This window comes from Staurois parvus, unplaced genomic scaffold, assembly GCF_062004578.1.
Source record: "Staurois parvus isolate SC_StPar_1 unplaced genomic scaffold, SC_StPar_1.0 ptg000449l, whole genome shotgun sequence".
Classification (NCBI taxonomy): Eukaryota; Metazoa; Chordata; class Amphibia; order Anura; family Ranidae; genus Staurois; species Staurois parvus.
The window spans coordinates 6702634-6728274 of NW_028318245.1; the positions used below are offsets into that span (position 1 = coordinate 6702634).

The 25641-nt window shown below is 44.9% G+C and overlaps 1 protein-coding gene across 1 annotated transcript in view; it reads left to right on the plus strand.

Annotated features, from left to right (window-relative positions):
- The window catches only part of LOC149453487 (uncharacterized), a 146377-nt gene extending 121044 nt beyond the window's left edge, over positions 1-25333 (plus strand). The window contains exons 22-31 of the mRNA XM_089688650.1: positions 9614-9681; positions 10176-10209; positions 13106-13206; positions 13411-13578; positions 13663-13786; positions 13903-14204; positions 15275-15371; positions 16375-16472; positions 16601-16736; positions 20304-25333. Coding sequence (XP_089544776.1) covers positions 9614-9681; positions 10176-10209; positions 13106-13206; positions 13411-13578; positions 13663-13786; positions 13903-14204; positions 15275-15371; positions 16375-16472; positions 16601-16736; positions 20304-21901 — 2726 coding nt within the window. The 3' untranslated portion in view covers positions 21902-25333. The remainder of the gene's footprint in view (positions 1-9613; positions 9682-10175; positions 10210-13105; positions 13207-13410; positions 13579-13662; positions 13787-13902; positions 14205-15274; positions 15372-16374; positions 16473-16600; positions 16737-20303) is intronic.
- Positions 25334-25641: the final 308 nt, after the last annotated feature.

Sequence of the window (25641 nt, forward strand, 5' to 3'; positions counted from 1 at the left end):
CCCCTTACGTATGATACATGGAGATCATATCCCCCTTACGTATGATACATGGAGATCATATCCCCCCTTACGTATTATACATGGAGATCATATCCCCCCTTACGTATTATACATGGTGATCATATCCCCCCTTACGTATTATACATGTTGATCATATCCCCCCTTACGTATTATACATGGTGATCATATCCCCCCTTATGTATTATACATGGAGATCATATCCCCCCTTATGTATTATACATGGAGATCATATCCCCCCTTATGTATTATACATGGAGATCATATCCCCCCTTATGTATTATACATGGAGATCATATCCCCCTTACGTATGATACATGGAGATCATATCCCCCCTTACGTATTATACATGGAGATCATATCCCCCCTTACGTATTATTCATGGAGATCATATCCCCCCTTACGTATTATACATGGTGATCATATCCCCCCTTATGTATTATACATGGAGATCATATCCCCCCTTATGTATTATACACGATTTATTGAATCGTCCAACACACAGACTACTCCATTCGACGTACAGAACCTCAAATGCTTTTCACTTGGTCTGGAGCTTACTCATAGGGTGCGACCTTAAAAGTAGGCTCCTGGCTGAGTGAAACGCGTTAGTGGGGTCTGTACAGCGGATGGAGTAGTCTGTGTGTTGAATAATTCAATAAATCCTCCTGAGGCCTTCAATACAACAAGCGGTTCCTGTTTTCTCCTTTGGAGCCTTTGTAGGGACCGCGCTAGCAGCTGACGTCTATGGGAGCCGGCTCCACGGTGGCAGCTTTAGGGTTTTAGTGCCTGCAGCAGAAGATTTTCTCTTGGGTACAATGAACACAGGAGTGCCATTCGGCACACAGCCATGCTAGCTCCGGCAACAAACACCAGCAGCTGAATGAGGACTCCAAAGAGCTTTGAAACATCATAGTGACTTGAAGCATCATAGGGTGCTACCTCGCCAACATGTCAGTCCTTTAACCTCCCTAGCGGTCTGATTATGTCCATATTTCTGTGCTCAAAGCGGTACATTTTTTTGCATGAAAATATGTATTTTTGTATTGTAGGCCTGTAATTTTTAGGAATAACTCACTGAAATCTGTCAGAACAAGAGTCTAGTAAACATCCTGGGTATGATAAAATTTTAAACACAAAATCATAAATCATAATTTAATAAATAATCAGAAAATAATATAATAATAATTTAATTAAATAATATACTCAAACCAAAAACACTGAAATTTGAAATATAGCGCCAAGTTCGCACATTACTGAGCAAAGTCGCAAAATCGTTTTCAGTGTCTGATGACGACTTTCCCCACGAATCATTATCACTCAATTCAGTGGTTCTAATTTACTATCACTGTTCTCTAGCCGGTCTACAACCGCTTTTGACCTAAAGGGACGTTTTTTGGACGCCATGGACGTTTCTCAGTTTCCAGGCAGAAAGAACAGTAAAAATGCAGGCAGGGCACATGACAAAGCACTCGGGACAAAATGTATGTGAAATGGTTTGATACAATAATGTTTTACTATGTGATTTTAGTGTATTTAGTGATTGTCACTTTTACAACTTTCAAATTTCCCACCGGTTCCATCCACGTACGTCCCGACGTCGCAGGGTATGGAACCCAGAAGACAGATGCCGGCATCAGCCGGACATTGCCGGGGACACTGCAGGGGGGACATTGCGTGAGCGCAGGACAAGGTAAGTGCAGAAGAGATCCCGGAGCAACGTTGCAGGGTACACTCAGGAATACCGCCGGGGGGTTAACCCTTTTGCTGCCAGGTCCGTACGTCGTACAGGCCTGACAATGGGGGGTGAAACACAATCCAGTAGCTGGAGGCTGCACTGCCACCCGATGGCTTCCATAGCCCCCGTTAGTTCCCTGCGGGGGGGGGGCACATTACAAAGCAAATGGTGGGCCTGGGGTGGCTTTGGTGAGGCAGAACATGTGGAATCTACTCCGGGAGCTGGACCTAAAATCCCAACTTCCAATATCATGTCTAGGGAGACCAACCGGACGGGGAGATTCACCCCTCCATTGTCACTGGAGATTGAAAGGGAGGGGAGATCCATCATTTCAGAGTTGTCACCAGAGCTAAAAGGTGAGGAGAAAATGTTCCAGGGACAATTATCTATGGTAGGGTGACCACCTTATCCATTTACACCCGAACACATATTAATGACACGGGTTCTGGGGCTAATTCAATGCAGATAAGGCACCATCAAATCCAGGCACTTTCACCCCCTTCCAGTCTGGACACTTTCACCCCCCTTCCAGTCCGGACACTTTCACCCCCTTCCTGTCCAGGCCAATTTCCAGCTTTCAGCGCTATCACACTTTGAATGACAATTGCACGGTCATGCAACACTGCACCCATATGAATTTTTTTGAGACAGATAACACTTTATTTTGGTGGTATTTATTCACCACTGGTATTTATTCACCACCTGGATTTTTATTTTTTTTTCTATATAAATGAAAAAGTCCAAACGTTTTGAACAAAAAAGTGTTTTTCTTATAACATTTTGCAAATAAATAATCTTTCTTCATAAATCTTGGCCAAAATTTATTCAGTTATCTTTTTAGGAAAAAATAAATAACCCAAATTAGTTTATAACCAAAATTTTTAATTTTTCAAAAACATTTTTTGCCATTTTTTTTTTATATTATTATGTTTTGTTTTTTTATTTTACATACTGTCACCCTAGCAGTACAGTGTCACCATGGTGACACTGTACTACTTGTGGGGGGTGATGAAGATTTTTTTTTTTATACTAATTGCTTTTACACCCATAAAGGCTGTAAAAGCAATCATTTCTCCTTCTCTCTGACTGCATTCCTGCAGCCATTGAGAAATACTGTGTGAGCTGTGATTGGTCACAGCTTGTCACATGGTACAAGGCTGCTGTGAATAGCCTTGTACCATGTGATCTCTGTGATCATTCACAGATTTCACACGTAGTAAGCAATGATGTCAGAAGTGACATCTTGCTTACTACTCTGCATATGATCACTGATTGGCCAATCAGTGATCACATGATCGGGACCTCACACAGAGGTCCTGTCCGACGATCAGTGTTCCACTGTGTCTGGAGGACACAGCGGGCACCGGATCCCGGTGCTGTACGCTCCCAGGGAGCGCGCACAGCTTGAAAATTCGGGTGCTGTTTAGGAACGGCAACCCGCCCCTGGACTGCCACCGTCTGGCCGTTTATGTACATGGGCCAGACGGCAAGTGGTTAAAGTGGTAATTAAACTCACTTGGTGCCTTATCTGCATTAAATCAGCCCCAGAACCTGTGTAATTAATATGTGTTCGGTTTTAAAGGGATGAGGAGGCAACTCTAATCTATGGGCTTGTTCCCACGAGGGGTTGTAAAACCTGCAGTTGGGCCACATTTTTACCAACCCCCACCCCCTTATACGCGCACACACACCATCCTTGCCTTTAGCTGTGGGTGTACACACAACAGGAATTTTACCTCGGCTGAGCATGACCCATTGACATAAATGGGACCGCGTTACAACGCCTCCTCAACACCAGTCTCTGAAGAGCATTTCGAACGCAGATCACTCCTCAGAGACCAAAGCGAGTTTAAACAAGCCCTATTGGATGGGAGTCCCCCTCACTTTGGGGCAAACTTCCTCTCACTTCCTATTGCATTTCCTATTTGTCCTGTGAAACTGCATATACAGTTGTGTTCAAAATAATAGCAGTGTGTTGAAAAAAGTGAATAAAGCTCAAAATCCTTCTAATAGCTTTTATTTCCATACACACAAATGCATTGGGAACACTACACATTCTATTCCAAATCAAAACGTGAAGAAAAATATATCAAATTTGTGGTGTTCCTCTAAAAAAATTTAAGAAAAGTGAATATTAGACTGTTCAAAAAAATAGCAGTGTTTGTATTCTTCTCTGAGAACTGCTGTACATCTGTGTTGCATGGAGTCAACCACCTTCTGGCACCTGTGAACACGTATTCCAGCCCAGGATGATTGGACTACATTCCACAGTTCTTCTCTATTTCTTGGTTTTGCCTCAGAAACTGCATTTTTGATGTCACCCCACAAGTTTTCTATTGGATTAAGATCTGGGGATTGGGCTGGCCACTCCATAGCGTTAATCTTGTTGGTCTGGAACCAAGATGTTGCACGTTTACTGGTGTGTTTGGGGCCGTTGTCTTGTTGGAACACCCATTTCAAGGGCATTTCCTCTTCAGCATAAGGCAGTATGACCTCTTCAAGTATTCTGATGTATTCAAACTGATCTATGATCCCTGGTATGCGATAAATAGGCCCAACACCGTAGTATGAGAAACATCCCCATATCATGATGCTTACGCAACCATGCTTCACTGTCTTCACAGTGTACTGTGGCTTGAATTCAGTGTTTGGGGGTCGTCTGACAAACTGTCTCCGGCCACTAGACCCAAAAAGAACAATCTTACTTTCATCAGTCCACAAAATGTTGCGCCATTTCTCTTTAGGCCAGTCAATGTACTCTTTGGCAAATTGTAACCTCTTCAGCACATGTCTTTTTTTCAACAGTGGGACTTGCGGGGGCTTCTTGCAGATAGCTTGCCTTCACATAGGCGTCTTCTAATTGTAACAGTACTCCCAGGTAACTTTACACCTTCTTTGATCTTCCTGGAGCTGATTGTTGGCTGAGTCCTTGCCATTTTGGCTATTCTTCTATCCATTTGAATGGTAGTTTTTCGCTTTCTTTCACGTCTTTCAGGTTTTGGTTGCCATTTTAAAGCATTTGCGATCATTTTAGCTGAGCAGCCTATCATTTTCTGCACTTCTTTATATGTTTTCCCCTCTCCAATCAACTTTTTAATCAAGGTACGCTGTTCTTCTGAACAATGTCTGTAATGACCCATTTTCCTCAGAATTTCAGAGAGAAATGCACTGTAACCAGCATGTACAACATTTGCTGCCTTCCTTCCGTAAATAAGGGCAATAATTGCCACTTGTTTTTCAAAGAATGAATGACCTCACTAATAGAACTCCACACTGCTATTATTTTGAACATGCTGCTTTCAATTAGTGATTCAATTACACAGAATCAGCAGCATGCATGTCATGACTGTTGGGTCTGTTGGATTTCTATTACTCTATTACACCTGCTAGTAAATTATTTGCCATGTAGAAATATAATTTCTACCAAAAACAGTGATTGATCAGGTTAGTGATGTCTGACTGCTATTATTTTGAACAAACTGTACATTCATTCTGGGTGAATGGAGGAAAACTGGAATGTTGTTAGGCTTTGTTTTCTCTCCAGGTCGAATGTTATATAATGTTCAGACAATGTACTGCTAGGGTAACAGTATGTTAAAAAAAAAAAAAACCCATAAATGATAAATATAAAAAAAAAAATAAAAATATAAAAAAAAAGTTTGAAAAATTATAATTTCTTGGTATAAACTAATTTGGGTTATTTTATTTTTACTAAAAAGATAACTGAATAAATTTTGGCCTAGATTTATGAAGAAAGATTATTTATTTGCAAAAATTTTAAGAAAAACACTTTTTCTCAAAATTTTTGGACTTTTTCATTTATATAGCTAAAAATAAATAAAAAAATGGAAAAAAAAATTTTGTAGAGCTTTTATGATGTAAAACTGCACATTTTGTGCAGAACTGCGTTCTGTGTGAATGGCAAAAATCAAATGCTATTCGACTATTTCCTCTCCAGGTTGATTGTAGTCATTCCCCACAGAGTGCATCAGGAAAAAGCTGCATGATGGCCACTAGATGGATCTGATCATCATAGAAAAAAGTAGTTCCATAGTTAGTCTGGCTGAAAAAAGACAAAAGTCCATCCAGTTCAACCATTAACCACTTCAAGTCCGGACACTTTCACCCCTTTCCTGTCCAGGCCAATTTTCAGCTTTCAGTGCTATCACACTTTGAATGACAATTGCGCGGTCGCGCAACACTGTACCCATATGAATTTTTTAGCATTTTTTTGAGACAGATAAAGCTTTGTTTTGGTGGTATTTATTCACGACTGGGATTTTTATTTTTTTTGCTATGTAAATGAAAATGTCCAAAAATTTTCAAAAAAGTGTTTTTCTTATAAAAGTTTGCAAATAAATAATATTTCATCATAAATCTTGGCCAAGATTTATTCCGTTCTCTTTTTAGTAAAAAAAAAAAAATAACCCAAATTAGTTTATAACCAAAAATTATCATTTTAAAACTTTTTTTACATTTTTATATTATTTGTGTTTTGTTTTTTTTTACATACTGTCACCCTAGCAGTACAGTGTCACCATGGTGACACTGTACTACTTGTGGGGGATGATGAAAAATTTTTTTTTTACACTGATTGCTTTTACACCCATAAAGGCTGTAAAAGCAATCATTTCTCCTTCTCTTTGGCTGCATTCTTGCAGCCATTGAGAACTACTGTGGGAGCTGTGATTGGTCACGGCTTGTCACATGATATAAGGCTGTCGTGAATAGCCTTGTACCATGTGACCTCCGTGATCGTTCACAGATTTCACACGTAGTAAGCAAAGATGTCAGAAGTAACATTTTACTTACTACTTTGCATGTGATCACTGATTGACCAGTGATCACATGATCAGGACCTCGCACAGAGGTCCCGTATAGCGGTCAGTGTTCTGCTGTGTTCGGAGGACACAGCGGGCACCAAATTGCGGTGCCACTCACTTCTAGGGAGCATGCACAATCCAAAATGGCAGGCGCTGTTTATGAATGGCAACCCGCCCCTGGACTGCCACCGTTCAACCGTGTATATATACAGCGGCCGGACGGGAAGTTGTTAAAAAAAAAAAAGTTATAATCCACAGCGAGCACCGGATCACGGTGCTGTGCTCTCCCAGGAAGCGCGCACAAGCAGGGGGTGGGGAGGCTGTTTATAAATGGCCACTCGACCCTGCACTGCCACCGTCCCGCCGTTTATATACAACGGCCGGAAGGGAGGTGGTTAAAGAATAAAAGGCACTATATTATACTCTTTTATTACATGATAATCATGCACATGGAGAGGAAAATGAAAAAGGAGTGAGGAGAGTGGGATAAGTTCATCCATCCATCCAACTCCAGGAAAACAGATCTCTGGGAAACAATAAGACCCGCTGCTGGAAAAAAGGGAAATACTCCTGTGACGGAGGTGTAGGTGAGACAGGACACACGCGGAAAGCAGTGCGCACACAAGGTTTTTACTGAGTGATTTGGGGCACTTGATCAGTGCAGCAAGGGTTAAGTCCGGGGCATACAGCAGAGGGACAGTTCAGGCAGGTAATGGGTAAAGTCCAGGCTACAACAGGGCAGTTCAGACAGACAATGGGTAAGTCCGGCCACACAGCAGAGGGGCAGTTCAGGCAAAGATAATCTGGGCACAGCAGAAGGGCAGGCTGGCAGGCAGTGAGCAATCCGGGCACACAGCAGAGGGACAGGCTGGCAGGCAAGATAATCTGGGCACAGCAGAGGGGCAGATCAGGCAGGTAATGGGTAATCCAGGCACAGAGCAGAGGGGCAGTTCAGGCAAAGATAATCCGGCCACAGCAGAAGGGCAGGCTGGCAGGCAATGAGCAATCCAGGCACACAGCAGAGGGACAGGCTGGCAGGCAATGAGCAATCCGGGCACACAGCAGAGGGCAGGCTGGCAGGCAATGAGCAATCCGGGCACACAGCAGAGGGACAGGCTGGCAGGCAATGAGCAATCCGGGCACACAGCAGAGGGACAGGCTGGCAGGCAATGAGCAATCCGGGCACACAGCAAAGGGACAGGCTGGTAGGCAAGATAATCTGGGCACAGCAGAGGGGCAGATCAGGCAGGTAATGGGTAATACGGGCACACAGCAGAGGGGCAGTTCAGGCAAAGATAATCCGGCCACAGCAGAAGGGCAGGCTGGCAGGCAATGAGCAATCCAGGCACACAGCAGAGGGACAGGCTGGCAGGCAATGAGCAATCCGGGCACACAGCAGAGGGACAGGCTGGCAGGCAATGAGCAATCCGGGCACACAGCAAAGGGACAGGCTGGTAGGAAAGATAATCTGGGCACAGCAGAGGGGCAGATCAGGCAGGTAATGGGTAATCCGGGCACACAGCAGAGGGGCAGTTCAGGCAAAGATAATCTGGGCACAGCAGAAGGGCAGGCTGGCAGGCAATAAGCAATCCGGGCACACAGCAGAGGGACAGGCTGGCAGGCAATGAGCAATCCAGGCACACAGCAGAGGGACAGGCTGGCAGGCAATGAGCAATCCGGGCACACAGCAGAGGGACAGGCTGGCAGGCAATGAGCAATCCGGGCACACAGCAAAGGGACAGGCTGGTAGGCAAGATAATCTGGGCACAGCAGAGGGGCAGATCAGGCAGATAATTGGTAATCCGGGCACACAGCAGAGGGGCAGTTCAGGCAAAGATAATCTGGGCACAGCAGAAGTGCAGGCTGGCAGGCAATAAGCAATCCGGGCACACAGCAGAGGGGTAGTTCAGCAGAAGGCAGGCTTGCAGGGGCACTCAACCGCAGGCTGGCAGGCGATGATAATCTGGGTACAGCAGAGGGGCAGGCTGGCAGGCAAAGATAATCCGGGTTCAGCAGAGGGGTAGTTCAGGCGGGCAACGGGTAAATCCAGGCACACAGCAGAAGGTAGCTCTGGCAGGCAGGAGGTCCGGGCACTCAGCAGAGGGCAGTTCACAGGGTAGCAATCCAGGGACTCACCAGCCAGCAGTGGCCTCAGCAGAGGAAGTATAGGCTGATAGACACCAACTCCTCACGGGTCTTCAGAGGGCTGTGTGTCTTGGCCACAGCTTCAAGACTACACTGGCAATATAGGACCACAAGTCCCAGCTGTGCACAAAGCAAAGCACAGTTCAATGCATCTCCTAGTTAGGGCTCAGCCAGGAGTGGCTCTGTACATCCTGACTCGAGCTCTCCCATTCATAAGGAGACAGTATGGCCCTTTCAATTGACCAAGCCCCAAACTCCTGGTGCTGACCCTCTGGCCTTTCACAGCCACAAAACACCATGCTGTCTGCGCTCCCTGCTGAGATCAATCTCATCTCCCACCCCCTGCGGGGCACAGGAACTCCAAATTATAAACAAAGTAGACAAGCTGACTGTTGGCGCACGTGTTAACAAAACACAAAAATAAAAGAATATTTCTGCTGTCCCTCACAACTCCATCTATCCGTCCATCCATCTGGGACAGGGATATATACACTCAGCTTTAAGTCCATTTAAAGGGACACTGGCTGTTTTGACCTCACTTATCAGTTTGGTCATATAAATCAGGTGAGCGCACAAAGTGAAGGAGCACATGAGAAGAAGTTTTTTTTGTGTGGACTTTTTCATCTAAAATTTTATATATATATATTTTTTATATAACCCTCACTAGTGAAAGATTCAAGAATAATACAGATGACTCATATATTTAGACTTTTACTTACCCTGAAGTTCAACTTTAACAAAACAAGAGCAGTCTTAGGACTTTTGGAGGCATTCCAAGTACATAAAATAAAGTACATTAAAGAGGAGTTCCAGCTCCCCCCCCCCCCCCAAAAACAGCTACAAATACTGCAGCTATTAACTTTTATTATAAGGACACTTACCTGTCCAGGGATCCAGCGCCATGATCACCTAGGCAAGTTCATCACTAGCCTCAGGCCTCCGACGCTGGCATTCCAAGTATGGGAAACTGGAAATGAAACCTTGTGGCTTCACAGCTGGTTTCCTACTGCGAATGCGCAAGTTGCACTACGCCTTGTGATTGGTACTGTAGTCTTTGGGGGGGGGGGGGGCACTGAACTGAAACCAGGTATCTGCTCCCACCCAAAAAGTGCCAAATGTGGCAGGGGCAAACAAGTGCAGCTTTCCCTTTTGGGTGGAGCTCAGCTTTAAACACACATACAATCATAAGGGAAGATTTTTTTTGTTAAAACGAATGAACTGGTGACATGGTCTCTTTATAAAGGCTGTAGTTCTTATACCGTCCATGGATGATCTTACCCATTCTGAATGGAACGCACAGACAGGAAGCAGGTGCTTATTTTAAAAAAAAAAAACCAAAAAACAACAGGAAGTGATGTCAGGTATAAACAAGAAGTGATGTCAGCAATAAACAGGAAGTGATGAATGCAGGAACCTCTGGGTGAGAGGTGAGGTGAGCTGGGAGGAAGTAGAGAGAAGACATTGCTGGAACTGGCAGTAGAGGAGGTAGTAAGATCTTATTTTATATTGCAGTAACCCCCCCATATCCCCTCATGTGTACACACTCACACACACACCCCCCCCCCCTCTTTACAGCTCTCAATTGAATTGTAAATCCACAGTAGAGATGAGCATGGGCGATCTCTGAACTCCGAACTTGGAAATCACGTTCTTTTTACCCCAGCGAGCTGCAGGCCGGGTCATCCCCAGATCACGTCCTCAACGCCTAGGGCAGGAGAATCTCGATTAAGCACCGTTCTTCTCCCCCCACTAGCTGGCAAATTTTAACGTGGCCGTGCGGGCTCCACCCACCCAATCGCGCCACTGCGAATGAGAAACGACAAGTCCTGACCGTGTTAGCGGCTGGCAGGCTTGTGGTTCTCAATAAATGATCACGGCGCTGTGGAGAGTGGTGGTAGATCATTGAATCTTCTTGTCAGTATATCTGCTTGATGTGCAGATTTGTCAGTGCATCTCATATGGGCAAGCTGATATACTGACAGATCTGCAGGAGACCTGCATGACACCAGCGATCTGCAACCAAAAATAATATTTATTTTATTTATTTCAGGTACTTATATAGTGCTGACAATTTTACACAGCACTTTACACACATATATATATATATATCTATATATATATTGTACATTCACATCAGTCCCTAACCCTCAAGGGGCGTACAATTTAAGGTCCCTAACTCACATTCATACATACACATACTAGGGACAATTTAGACAGGAGTCAATTAACCTACCAGCATGTCTTTGGCGTGTGGGACGAAACCGGAGTACCCGGAGGAAACCCACGAAGGCACAGGGAGAACATGCAAACTCCAGGCAGGTGGTGCCGTGGCTGGGATTCGAGCCAATGACGCTAGTACTGCCAGGAGGAAGTGCTAACCATTTAGCCACTGTGCTGCATATATAATAAATGCACATTACCTGCATAAAAATGTGCATTTTATAATTTTTTACCAAGAGGTGAACTTATCTTTTTATTATGCTCTGCCCACTTTAAACCCGGCAAGCCTGTCTTACATCTATCTTCCTACTTGGAGTGGGCCCCCCCCCCCCTCCCATCCCTAACCCTTTATCCCCTTTCTTGCTTCCCAACCCTCCTAACTGATTTTGACTACTAAACCCTCCCAAGGCAACAAATTATATCGTCTGTCCATAGTCATTGGTGTATATTAGTAATGCTTGTCTCTTGACTGCTTCCACTGATTCATTTTTTTGATTTCCTCGGTTATGAGTAGATGCGAATTGATGTCATCGCCCCTAACAGTCGTTATGATTTCTGCATTTGCAGTTATCAATACATATCAGGTGAACGCTGCCATCTTTTGGTTGTAGCAGTAATCCACAGTGCCATCTATTTAATAATGTAAATGTCAATTACAATTGCCTTGTTGAAAAATTATACTGGATTAATAGAAAAAAAAATTTTTTAAAAGAACAGCCACACAGTACACAAGGAAGCCTGAGCTGGGCAATCACGTAACTGCACTATAGAAGAGAAAAAAAAAGGAATTTATGCTGAGATTTTTCACCAACAATATGCAGCATAAGCATGGTGGGGTAACGTTTTTAAAGTGTTACTAAACCCTGGACCCCGCATTCACTATATCCGCTCTCCCTGGACCCCGCATTCACTATATCCGCTCTCACTATATCCGGTCTCCCCGGACCCCGCACTCACTATATCCGCTGTCCCCGGACCCCGCATTCACTATATCCGCTGTCCCCGGACCCCGCATTCACTATATCCGCTGTCCCCGGACCCCACATTCACTATATCCGCTGTCCCCGGACCCCGCATTCACTATATCCGCTCTCTCCGGACCCTGCATTCACTGTATCCGGTCTCCCACAGTACACAGGACATGGAAATACAATGATTTTAGTAAATATAAACTGCTAAATAGCTTTTCTCATCAGCAGTATATAGCAGTCTTGTGACTTCTATCAGTGCCCAGCAGAGCACTGGTTAAAGCTTGTAGGAGGAGTTTTTTATGCTCTAGGAGGATGCATAACCCCTGACCCTCTGTCTGGAGAGTGCTGACTGGCTCTGTGCTGATCACATGCACTCTCCAAGAAAAAAAAACCAAAACACCTCTCTAGCAATACACACCTAACTGAGCATGTGCAGAGCGTCTCCACACGATGTCTTATCAGGAGATAAGAGGGAGACACTGGAAGAAGGGGAGGATGAGAAAAGTCAGGATCAAACAGCGGTTTTACACAATGCAGAGAATTAACCCCTTAGGTTCCACAGTGAGTATAACAAGCTCGCTTTACTGCATCTACAGACTGATTTTACTGTTGTGGGTTTAGTAACACTTTAAAGGCAAATATGTCTTTATTGATTTTACAAAATAACAGTAAACAATAATGCCATATCAAGACAAGAAAACGGCAGTAAAGATGAGGCCCAATTACAGTTCACCAATCACATTATTAAGATCCGGCATGGTAAAATACATGGAAGGAGAGACCAGAACAAAAAGAATATAAAAGAGAATGATCGCCTAGTGTTTGAAAGGGAGGAAAAGACAGAGAAAAGAGGTCAGAACATGAGCGATTCTCAAGGACCGAAATAATTATAAAACAAGGCTACCAATCGGGGTGGTGCCTAAGCCATCTGCTGGGGTCATCATACTAGGAGGGCTGAGATGATACGGCCACAAGGCCATTGTCTGAGGATAGGAGCTCCTAGAGGCATTGTTTTTAAACCCTGATCATTGTTATTTTAAAATTTCTGGTCTAAGGACATTTCTAAGTGGTACTATTTCAATATGTTAAAAAAATATATAAATGAGTAATAATATATATTTGACCCTCATGTATGAGTAGGCGTTCTTATAATTTACTATTTAAGAATCTGTTTAATCTCCGTTGGATAGATCACATGACTTCCTCTTTGACAATGAATGAAGAACGGAGTCACATGACTGAGAGGATATTAAACCTCACCCTGGAGATCATCTGTCTGCTGACTGGAGAGGTGAGGAGAATTCTGGGAGGTCACATGACATCACTCTTATCTCTATTAATAAAACACAGAACTGACCGGAGAGGCGAGGAGAATTCTGGGAGGTCACATGACATCACTCTTATCTCTATTAGTAAAACACAGAACTGACCGGAGAGGTGAGGAGGATTCTGGGATTGTAAGTAGTTATAATTGTTACTGTCTCTTCTTACTCAGGATTATAAAGTTGTGAGGAAGACGTCTGGTGAGGCATTAACACCCATAATCCTTCCCCATGGACCTTCCTCCATCCCGAAGCCTCCATTTCACCCCCCGACAACTAAAAGATTTAACAAGAGGATCCTAGAAGTGATCCAGAAGATCATCGATCTGCTGACAGGAGAGGTGAGTGGTGCCGGGAATTCTGGGACATTCTCCAGTAACAGACAAGGGATGTGTCTGGATGGTGACTATCATTGTGTGTGTCAGGTTCCTATAAGGTGTCAGGATGTCACTGTCTATTTCTCCATGGAGGAGTGGGAGTATTTAGAAGGACACAAGGATCTCTACAAGGACTTCATGATGGACAATCAGCCGCCCCTCACATCACCGGGTAAGAGGAGACTTTATTGTAAAGGAGAGAGCAGTACGGAGGGTCCACCTAGATCCCCCATCATCTGATAAACACATAGAAACAATGGATTCAGTCAGTGTGTGTGTTTCCTACAGATGGATCCAGTAATGAGAACCCACCAGAGAGATGTCCCCGTCCTCTGTATTCCTGGGATTCCACACAGGAAGGTCACACCATCCCTCACCATCATCAGGCAGATGGATCCAGTAATGGGAACCCTCCAGAGAGATGTCCCCATCCTCTGGATTCCTGGGATTCCACACAAGAAGGTCACACCATCCCTCACCATCATCAGGTAGATGGATCCAGTAATGGGAACCCACCAGAGAGATGTCCCCATCCTCTGTATTCCTGGGATTCCACACAGGAAGGTCACACCATCCCTCACCATCATCAGGTAGGTTGAATTGAAGAGCTAGACCTTAGTAATTATTCTAAACTTTGAATATATTTTTCTACTGTAGCACTACCCCCTTAGGAGTCGCTAGAGATTTGAGTCCCCCTATAGTCTTTCACAGCCAGGCAACACACGCTTCCACATTAACTTGCATCCAGGAGACAGTAACCAGTCTTTGAGCTTTGTTTTGTGATTTTTATTAGGGGATTAGACCTGGGATAGGGTTAGGGGTGTATGGGATGCCCATTGGAACTGTGAAACTGAGGACAACTTCCTTGAACTATATACAAATTTTCTTGCTGCAGAAAATTCTCTTGGAGAGCTAGTCAGTGTCTTCGGTTGTACCACCCCAGACCCTATATGCTCCTAATCCAGTAGATCTGGGTGAGTCCCTGAGCAGGGGATCCAGTTCCTGTCACTTTAAAGTAAGACAGTCCCAGGTAGTTGCTAATCTGATTTCCCACCAGAGTGCTCCTTCCTCTTTCCGGCTCGGGAGATGCAGGTTTACTCACCTAGTCCTTCTCCTGTGTTGTTACCAGGCCTTCTAGCTGAGACGCTCCTTCCCTGCCACACAGGTGTTCCTCTCTCTGGGGACCAGTGAAGTCCCAAGCTTTCCTTCTTCCAAGCTTCTCTTGCCTGGAGGTGAGCCCCTCTCCGATCTGGGCTCCCTCCCAGGCTCCTGCTCTCTAGCCTCTCATCCTCATCTTCCACCCAACATCTCCTCCAACTCTACTCCTGCTGAGCAGCCTTGCTTACTCTTAAAGGCTATCCTGGCCCCTTGCCAAGCCTCCTGTTGGATATTGGCCAAACCACTCCTCAGCTGGTCTGCAGAGCCTCTCAGCTCTGACCTAAATTTGAACCATGTGACTATCACACCCAGGCTGCTACCCAGCGTCTAACAATTAGAGCTATAGCTCCCCCTAGATACCTAGGAGGGTGCTACACTACATAGGCTCAGTTTTTTTTTTTTTCAATAAATACTTTTTTTTTTTCTTTCTATATTTCAAGTAGAAAGTACAAATACAATCAGATTTTTAAAGATGCTGTTTTCTATTGTTCTGTTGTTTTAGGACAAAGAGCTGATAAATAGGACATTTAAAATTAAAGTGGAAGAAGAAATGGCGATGCGATCCAAACAAGAGGAAACTTTACTAGATGTCAGGACAGGTAAAAAGTAAACATTAATACAAGAACATTTTACATGTTTCATTTTATCTCTGTGAGTTTAAAGCTAGGCAGAACAAATGAAACAGATTTTTAACAAATCATCAACCTCTGCTGAGATCAGAACAGACTGCCTAGAAGAAATCCAATCTACAATATGTGTACCATACCTTTTGAACTGTGTTTGTATTTTATATCGTAAAACTTACCTTTCTAGATCTCGCCAATTCTGCACAGTGTGATATCTTGTGACCGAGAAAATCCATATAGAAGAATTATCCAATGCTGTCTATAAGAATATCATCTACGTAACTACTCCACCTAATGTGCCCAACAAATGTGGTGGTGATATTGTACGCTGTATGTCACAATCAGTCCTTAGTACTCCCCATATTAATGTATTACTTTTTATATAATGCAAGTCCCAATAATCCCAAGAAATGCAGTGGAGCTACTGGACACCATATGACAGGTCCATCTCCATCCCTCCATATAACGTCATGTTCCCAGCAAATGAGGAGGAGATACTGTACACCATATGAAAGGTCCATCTCCATTCCTCAATATAACGTCATGTTCCCAACAAATGAGGAGGAGATACTGTACACCATATGAAAGGTCCATCTCCATTCCTCAATATAACGTCATGTTCCCAAGAGGAGGAGATACTGTACACCATCTGGAAGGTCCATCTCCATTCCTCAATATAATGTCATGTTCCCAACAAATGAGGAGGAGATACTGGACACCATATGGAAGGTCCATCTCCATTCCTCAATATAACGCCATGTTCCCAACAAATGAGGAGGAGATACTGTATGCAGAATCGATGTGTAATAAACAGACATACATGCCTCCTGACTGCAGAGAAAATTAATTATTCTTTTGCTAGAATGAAAAAAACAGCATTTCAACAGTTGAATACATTATCACTTTAACTCTAAAGTATAATTTCCTTTACCCCATACACGCATAGAAACGGATTCAGTGTGTGTGTTTCCAACAGATGGATCCAGTCATGGGAACCCACCAGAGAGATGTCCCCGTCTTCTGTATTCCCGGGATTCCACACAGGAAGGTCACACCATCCCCCACCATCATCAGGTAGGTGGAGTAAAGAATCTGGACCTTAGAAGTAATCAAAACTCTAATTGAACATGTATTCTTCTAGGTAGTCTCCATATATTATTGTCTACATTTTAGTCAAGTTTTGTATCATTCTGTTGGTTTAGGGTGAAGAAATTATTGATATGAAAATTGAGATCAAAGAGGAAGAAGAGATGTGTGTGAGGGATGATCAGCTCTCTACAGGGAAGGCTGGAATGATGCCATCCATTAAAGAGGAGTCTTCTTTAAATATCAGAACAAGTATATATATAATTTGTTTTTCATATACCTTTTTTTAGCAGTTGGCGTGTATAATTTTAGACACATTAATTCAGAACTATTGCCTCAGATTAAAAAGATTTGTGCTGTAGCACGTCAATATACGCGCATCTGCACTTGCCATTTTCCCTTAGTATCACTGCAAAACCTTAAAAAATACCTGTTGATTCTGTCAGTGAAGTCCACCTCATGCAGCATTCTATGATAAGGGGACAACCCTGCTGCACTGCTACAGAATGGAAAGCAGCATGTCCTTCATGTACCTGCTTGCACAATTGTGGGATGAAAATATGTTGAAAGGGCCATGGCTATTAGGCTTATGAATCTGCCCTGCACACTGCCTTCTGGACTGGCTGGATTGAACTGTGCTTTTAAAACTATACCATGGAAAATTGTAAGGTCCACCTCCGCTCCCAACAAATAAGGAGGAGATACTGAACACCATATGAAAGGTCCATCTCCATTCCTCAATATAACGTCATGTTCCCAACAAATGAGGAGGAGATACTGAACACCATATGAAAGGTCCATCTCCATTCCTCAATATAACGTCATGTTCCCAACAAATGAGGAGGAGATACTGGACACCATATGAAAGGTCCATCTCCATTTCCCATCATAATGTTATGTTATTAGTGTACATACACCATGACTGTGTGCAATGATTGGTTTTGTTGTATTGAACTATTTATCTGATATGCAATATTCAAATGCTATAGTCAATATAATGTCATGTTCTCAACAAATGAGGTGGAGATACTGTACACCAGAGGTAGGTAAACTTGAAGAAATGGAGATCGTCTTGAACAACTAACAAGGCCCCTTTAAAATGTAAGGACGGTTTGAAGAAAACTTAAAATATAATAATATAAATGCCAAGAAATGTAAAAAAAAATTAAGCTTAACCTACCTTTTTAACTTCAGCAAGAAACTTGACATTTAGTTTTACTCACGGTTTTGCTAGGCTTAGATCTGGGCTGATTGGCTGGCCTGAGTCTTGACCAGGTTGACTGCCTGTGCTGACCTGGCTGTCTGAGCTCTGTTTTGGCTTTGCTGGGTTGAATTCTGGGCTGGCTGGCTGAGTTGGGTTCTGGCCTGGCTGGCTGGGTTGGGTTCTGGCCTGGCCTGGCCTGGCTGGGTTGGGTTCTGGCCTGGCCTGGCCTGGCTGGGTTGGGTTCTGGCCTGGCTGGGTTGGGTTCTGGCCTGGCCTGGCTGGGTTCTGGCCTGGCCTGGCTGGGTTGGGTTCTGGCCTGGCCTGGCTGGGTTGGGTTCTGGCCTGGCCTGGCTGGGTTGGGTTCTGGCCTGGCCTGGCTGGGTTGGGTTCTGGCCTGGCCTGGCTGGGTTGGGTTCTGGCCTGGCCTGGCTGGGTTAGGTTCTGGCCTGGCCTGGCTGGGTTGGGTTCTGGCCTGGCTGGGTTGGGGCCTGGCCTGGCTGTCTGAGCTCTGTTTTGGCTTTGCTGGGTTGAGTTCTGGGCTGGCTGGCTGGCTGGCTGAGTTGGGTTCTGGCCTGGCTGGCTGGGTTGGGTTCTGGCCTGGCTGGCTGGGTTGGGTTCTGGCCTGGCTGGCTGGGTTGGGTTCTGGCCTGGCTGGCTGGGTTGGGTTCTGGCCTGGCTGGGTTGGGTTCTGGTCTGGCTGGGTTGGGTTTTGACCTGGCCTGGCTGGGTTGGGTTCTGGCCTGGCCTGGCTGGGTTGGGTTCTGGCTGGGTTGGGTTGGGTTCTGGCCTGGCCTGGCTGGCTGGCTAGCTGGGCTGAGTGCTGGCTGGCTAGCTGGGCTGAGTGCTGGCTGGCTGGCTGGGCTGAGTCCTGGGCTGGCTGGCTAGGCTGAGTCCTGGGCTGGCTGGCTGGGCTGAGTCCTGGGCTGGCTGGCTGGCTGGGCTGAGTCCTGGGCTGGCTGGCTGGCTGGGCTGAGTCCTGGGCTGGCTGGCTGGGCTGAGTCCTGGGCTGGCTGGCTGGGCTGAGTCCTGGCCTGGCTGGCTGGGCTGAGTCCTGGCTGGCTTGCTGGTTTGAATTCTGGCCTGGCTGGCTGATGTTGGCCTGTCAAAGCAATGTACAAATTTGGTTAGGACAGTGCATGGTTCAGGAGTAAGTAATAGAGTTCAGAGGTCAGTAGTATGTAACACAGAGTGAAAGGGTCAGTAGTAAGTAATGCAGATTTCAGGTCAATAGTAAGAAACACAGCGTAAAGGGGTAATGAGTAAGTAATGCTGAGTTTTAGAGATGAGTAGTAGGCAGCGCGGAGTGCAGAGGTGAGTAGTAGGCAGTGCAGAGGTGAGTAGTAGACAGCGCAGAGTGCAGAGGTGAGTAGTAGGCAGTGCAGAGGTGAGTAGTAGGCAGCGCAGAGAGCAGGGGTGAGTAGTAGGCAGTGTAGAGGTGAGTAGTAGGCAGCGCAGAGAGCAGAGGTGAGTAGTAGGCAGCGCAGAGAGCAGGGGTGAGTAGTAGGCAGTGCAGAGGTGAGTAGTAGGCAGTGCAGAGGTGAGTAGTAGGCAGCGCGGAGTGCAGAGGTGAGTAGTAGGCAGCGCGGAGTGCAGAGGTGAGTAGTAGGCAGCGCGGAGTGCAGAGGTGAGTAGTAGGCAGCGCAGAGTGCAGAGGTGAGTAGTAGGCAGTACAGAGGTGAGTAGTAGGCAGCGCAGAGAGCAGGGGTGAGTAGTAGGCAGTGCAGAGGTGAGTAGTAGGCAGTGCAGAGGTGAGTAGTAGGCAGCGCGGAGTGCAGAGGTGAGTAGTAGACAGCGCAGAGTGCAGAGGTGAGTAGTAGGCAGCGCAGAGTGCAGAGGTGAGTAGTAGGCAGCGCAGAGTGCAGAGGTGAGTAGTAGGCAGCGCAGAGTGCAGAGGTGAGTAGTAGGCAGCGCAGAGTGCAGAGGTGAGTAGTAGGCAGCGCAGAGAGCAGGGGTGAGTAGTAGGAAGTGTAGAGGTGAGTAGTAGGCAGTGCAGAGGTGAGTAGTAGGCAGCGCAGAGTGCAGAGGTGAGTAGTAGGCAGCGCAGAGTGCAGAGGTGAGTAGTAGGCAGCGCAGAGTGCAGAGGTGAGTAGTAGGCAGTGCAGTGGTGAGTTGTAGGGCAGTGCAGAGGTGAGTAGTAGGCAGCACAGAGTGCAGAGGTGAGTAGTAGGTAACAAAGAGTAAAAGGTCAGGAGTAAGTACTGCAGAATACCAATCCACCTCTTGCATCCATCCCAGGACCTTGTATATGACATCACATACAAGCACTTAGGATGGACATGAGTGGAGGATCACGTGGCTCAACACAACAGAACAGGGAACAAATGTTACCAGTGCTTCCCTGCAGTACTCTATGTGTGTATATAGGGGGTTAAATCCTGAGGCAGGGAAAGGTTCAGATCCATTCGTGACCAGAACACTGCATCCGTGTACATATACGGTGACCCAGTGTGCAACTGTTGCTTTGGTTGCAATACATTGAGTATCTTATCTGATTTGTATTCTTATGTCGGTTACAATTTTATCGCCGAGTACTAGATCAACATTTATGGCTCCTGAATGTAAAACACTGAAAATGAATGTGCATTTAATATGGACATAAATGTTCTTTCCTACAGGTGGACACGCTCTTCTGAACTCTTCAGAGGGACCATTCATATCGTCTCCAGTTTGTAAAGAGGAAGAAAATAACGTCTTACAAATTTCTCCAGGAGTAAGCCCGGTTCATGAACGTATACATCACAGACCTTACTGCGCAGATACATCGATGGATCTTCCTAATCCTGATGAATCTCCTGAAAGACCACATTCTCTACACCCAAATGTCCATCATAGATTTTGCAGTGTAGATAAATCCCCAGACCCATCCAATCCTGAGGAATCTTCCTCCGATCTTTCAGACACCGGTACAAGAGACAATAATCCATTTCCTTGTTCTCAATGTGAGAAACGTTTCAGTAAGAAGTCACATCTTGCTGTACATCAGAGGACGCATAAACATGAATTTCTGTATTCAGAGGTTGAGAACAGCCCTTCATATAGGTCTCAATTGTATAATCATGAAGGACATCCTGCCTCAGGGTGGCCCTATTCGTGTTCAGAGTGTGGGAAATCCTTAAAAACAAAATGTGAACTCCGTGTCCATCAAAGAACTCACACCGGCGAGGAGATCTTCTCGTGTACAGAGTGTGATAAATCGTTCACGGCAAAGTCACAACTCAAAAAACACCAGAAATATCACACCAGGGAAAAGCCCTTCTCGTGTCCCCAGTGCAAAAAATCATTTATGGAAAAATCGCAGTTTGTGGCACACCAGAGATCTCACAGTGGAGAGAAGCCCTTCTCCTGTAATGAGTGCGGGAAACCATTCGCAACCAAATCACACCTTGTTAAGCACCAGAAAGTTCACACCGGTCTAAAACCCTTTCCATGTTCTGAGTGCCCGTTGTCATTCACAACAATATCTGACCTTGTGAAGCACCAGAGAGTTCACACCGGTGAGAAGCCCTTTTCATGTTCCCAGTGTGGAAAATGTTTCTCACAAAAGGGAAACCTCATTACCCATTTGAAACGCCATACCGGTGAAATGCCCTTTTCATGTTCAGAGTGCGGGAAATGTTTCACTTCAAATGGGCGCCTACTTACCCATCAGAGAAGCCACACGGGCGAGCGTCCCTTCTCTTGCCCAGAGTGCGGGAGAAGCTTCACTCAGGAAGTAAACCTTCTAAGACACCAAAGAAGTCACAAAGGCGAGCGTCCTTTTTCCTGCTCTGAGTGTGGGAAATGTTTTACTGAGAAAGGATATCTGATTGTACACCAGAGAAATCACACGGGTGAGCGTCCGTTTGCATGCTCAGAGTGTGGGAAGTGTTTCACGCGAAAGGGATATCTTCTTACACACCAGAGAAGTCACACCAGCGAGCGTCCCTTTTCCTGTTCGTTGTGCGAAAAAAGCTTCACTCAGAAGGTACACCTCCTCACTCACCAGAGGACTCACACAGGCGAGCGCCCCTTTTCCTGTCCAGAGTGCGGAAAATGCTTTGCCGAGAAAAGATACCTTCTTGTACACCAAAGGAGACATGCGGTCAAGCGTCCATTTTCATGTTCAGAGTGTGGAAAATGTTTCATGAGGATAAAATATCTTTTGGCACACCAGCAAAGTCATCGGAGTGGGCCTTCCTTTTCATTTTCTGACGTAAGCGCAAACATGCTGTGAATGGATTGTTCGGTCCATTGCACAGTTGTGTGACCAAGTTGATGAACTTTTAAACGGTCAGTCCACAAATACAAAGCATTTTGTCCATCAAGAATTATACACTATGGACATAGAGAACACGGGGGTGATAGGCTATGCAATTGCCAGTAATAAACATTGGCAGTAAAATGAGGACACCGAGGAAAAGTTGCTTCAGAATGGGATGCGGACAGGCAGATGTAAAATAGTTTTGGCCGTATTGCCTATAAAATAGTGTGCACAATGCCTGACGCTTTGGACCAATGTGACTATACATATACCATACCTGGCCCATGCTCCTGGAAGCTGAAAATCACTGAAGCGGACACAGGCTGGCCATACACTATACAATTTTCTGTCCAATTTCCTTTAGATTCACCTTCAACTATCCTAGATTGTAAGCTCCCAGGATCAGGGCCCTCCTTTCCCTCTTGTATTGAACTGTATTGTTGCTGTATTGTCTCCCATTATATTGTAAAGCGCTGAGCAAACTGTTGGCGCCATAAATCCTGTACAATAATAATAATGTAGTGCAAGGGCCCACCTAATTGGATACAATTGAAAGTATTGTTTAGGTTTGACCTCCTATTATACGGTTTTTGGTAAATCTAAACCAAAAATCTCAAGAAAATTGTATAATGTATGACCAGCCTTACACTAGTGATTTTCACTTGCTTCCAGGTTCCATGCTGAGCAGCTGGCCTAATGCATTCTGAACACAGTAGCTTGCCTGGTCAGCACCGGCACCATTCAGCGAATGCTTCCTATTTCCTGAATGAATGCAAAGCGTTCTCTGATTGGAAAAGGGGGGATCGTGACCTCACGCCCTACACCTTGTCCAATCAGAGAACGCATGCCTGGAATTCCTTTTTAACCACTTGCTGCCAATCGACGTATGGGTACAAGTGGTGCACCGAAATGAAAATTCTGGTGTCGATACCAAAAATTAAGAATGCATGTGGATGGGAACCGAAACTGAAATGTCTGCGTATGTGGGGAGGCCGCACGCACGCACGCCAAAAATTAGAATATTGTGCAAAAGTTAATTTATTTCAGTAATGCAACTTAAAAGGTGAAACTAATATGAGATAGACTCATTACATGCAAAGCAAGATAGTTCAAGCCGTGATTTGTCATAATTGTGATGATTATGGCTTACAGCTCATGAAAACCCCAAATCCACAATCTCAGAAAATGAGAATATTACATGCAATCAATAAAACAAGGATTGTACATAGAACAATATCGGACCTCTGAAAAGTAGAAGCATGCATATGTACTCAGTACTTGGTTTGGGCCCCTTTTGCAGCAATTACTGCCTCAATGAGGCGTGGCATGGAAGCTAACAGCCTGTGGCACTGCTGAGGTGTTATGGAAGGCCAGGATGCTTCAATAGTGGCCTTCAGCTCTTCTGCATTGGGTTGGGTATGTCACTTGACATCAAGTGGCTATACCAGGGTGATGCCTGAAACTGCAGGCATGACCCCAGTACCGTTTTTCTTGTAATAGCAATTGGAGTGGCTAACTAGCCGCTTGATTGCTATTACAAGCAGTTGGATGGGACATTCCCCCCACCTCACTCATGCTTCCCTATCCCGAGCAACCAACCAGGATCAGCTTTGATCGGCTCTCCACTATGGTAACCCGGAAGCGAAGACCTGTCCTCCCTTTTGGTTTTCCCGGATGTCATCTGCACCATTTTCAGAAAATCAAAAGCATTCAAAAACACAGATATTGGTGTATTTTGAATGCTTTTGAGGGCAGAGAAAGGATTTGGGGTCTTATTGATCTCTCCATAAAGATTACCTGTCAAATGCCTATTGCTGTCACAAGAATGTTTACATTCCTTGTAACAGTAATAAAAGTGATTCAAAAATATATATGTATTAACGCAATGGTGTAAAAAAAAAAAAAATGTAAGTGCCCCTGTCCCCCAGTGCTTGCGTGCAAAGGCAAACACACGTGTTGGTCCCGCACATGCGCTAACAGCAATTGTCCCACACAGGTGAGGTATCACCGCGAACGTCAGATCATAGGCAGTAATTCTAGCACTAGATCTCCTGTGTAAATCTAAAGTACTAACTTGAAAAGAGTGGTGCACCAAAATGAAAATTCTGGTGCCGGAACCAAAAATTCAAAATGCATTTGGCTGAAAACCGAAACCAAAATGCGCAGTTTTTAAAAATGAATATATATTTTTGGGGAAAAATACACTTTGATTAAAAAAAACAATATATACCCCAATTTTTTTGTAAAATATGAAAGAGGATGTTACGGCGAGTAAATAGATACCCAACATGTCACGCTTTAAAATTGTGCACACTCGTGGAATGGCGTGAAACTGTGGTACTTAAAAATCTCCATGGGTGACGCTTTAAAAATTTCTATAGGTTAGCAGTGTAATGTCACAGAGGAGGTCTAGTGCGAGAATTATTGCTCTTGCACTGACGTTCGAGGCGATACCTCATGTGTGTGGGGTGCTAGAAGCCCGAGCCTGCCGCTCCCACCGCTTCCACAGCCAAACGCTCCAGTGAGTGCTGGAGGAGTAGAGCAGAGAGGTGGTGGCTGACAGTCACTGGCTCTCTGCAGACTAAAGACCGAAAAACGGAATGATCTTTGAAGTAGACCCCCACAGACACTGAGGCATGCGAAACAAGTGGCATTCTTGATTCCTTAGCAACTGGAATGGCTTTGATGAATCGAATATCTTTTTGGTATCGCTGCAAGGAGCTAAAACCACGATTCCAAGTGCAGTTTCTCCTGACAAACTCCCAATATTGTGTGTGGGGTGAGATCAAAATAGTAGACTGCCCCCACACAAGAAATGCTTAGACTGTAAGCTCCAAAACTGCAGTAACTAAACATCGGGACTAGATTTCATACCATCCATCATTTTACTAGACAGGTGGCTAACGGCAACCAAAACCTATATTGTATTGAGTAACACAAATCCAATCAATACTAAGAAACCTATCTAGAAGAACCCAATGTAGGCCCTCTAGAACCCACCTTCCATTCTGGGTGAACTGACCCTTTAAAAGTCATCTAAACGTCACACTGCCAAACTCGTATAAACGTGCGAAGCTCCAATTACGCTACTTCTCCACCCGTTGACCAAAGTGGCACCAACCGCACCCTACACACTACAAAGCCAAGAGCGGTCTCGAATTTCAGTGGACTCCCTGCCGACTTTCCATTCCCAGGATCGATCCTTACCATCTTGCTCGCCAGCATTCTGTTAGACAAAAAAAACTTTGAGAAGGCCCGACAAAACCGTGTTGTATTTCTGTGACGTTCCTGTTACAAGATGTGTTCTCTGGGGAAGTCATTGCTTCTCAGTTTATTTCAACTAATCAGTTGTTCATACATGTGTGTTCCCATGGTCCTTTTACCAAAATAAAAATACTTACCTTACCATATGTGTTCTCCGTTATTGAGGGAGAATGTCAATCAACAGTTACTTCATTCAAAACTACTACTTTGGTGTTCGGTGGATGTAGAGTTAATAAACCTTGCATTGTTTTAGATGTTCGAGACTCATTTGGCGAGATCCTAGTGTTGGGTGATTTGGCGAGATCCTATTGTTGGGTGATTTGGCGAGATCCTAGTGTTGGGTCATTTGGCGAGATCCTAGTGTTGGATCATTTGGCAAGATCCTAGTGTTGGATCATTTGGCGAGATCCTAGTGTTGGGTGATTTGGCGAGATCCTAGTGTTGGGTCA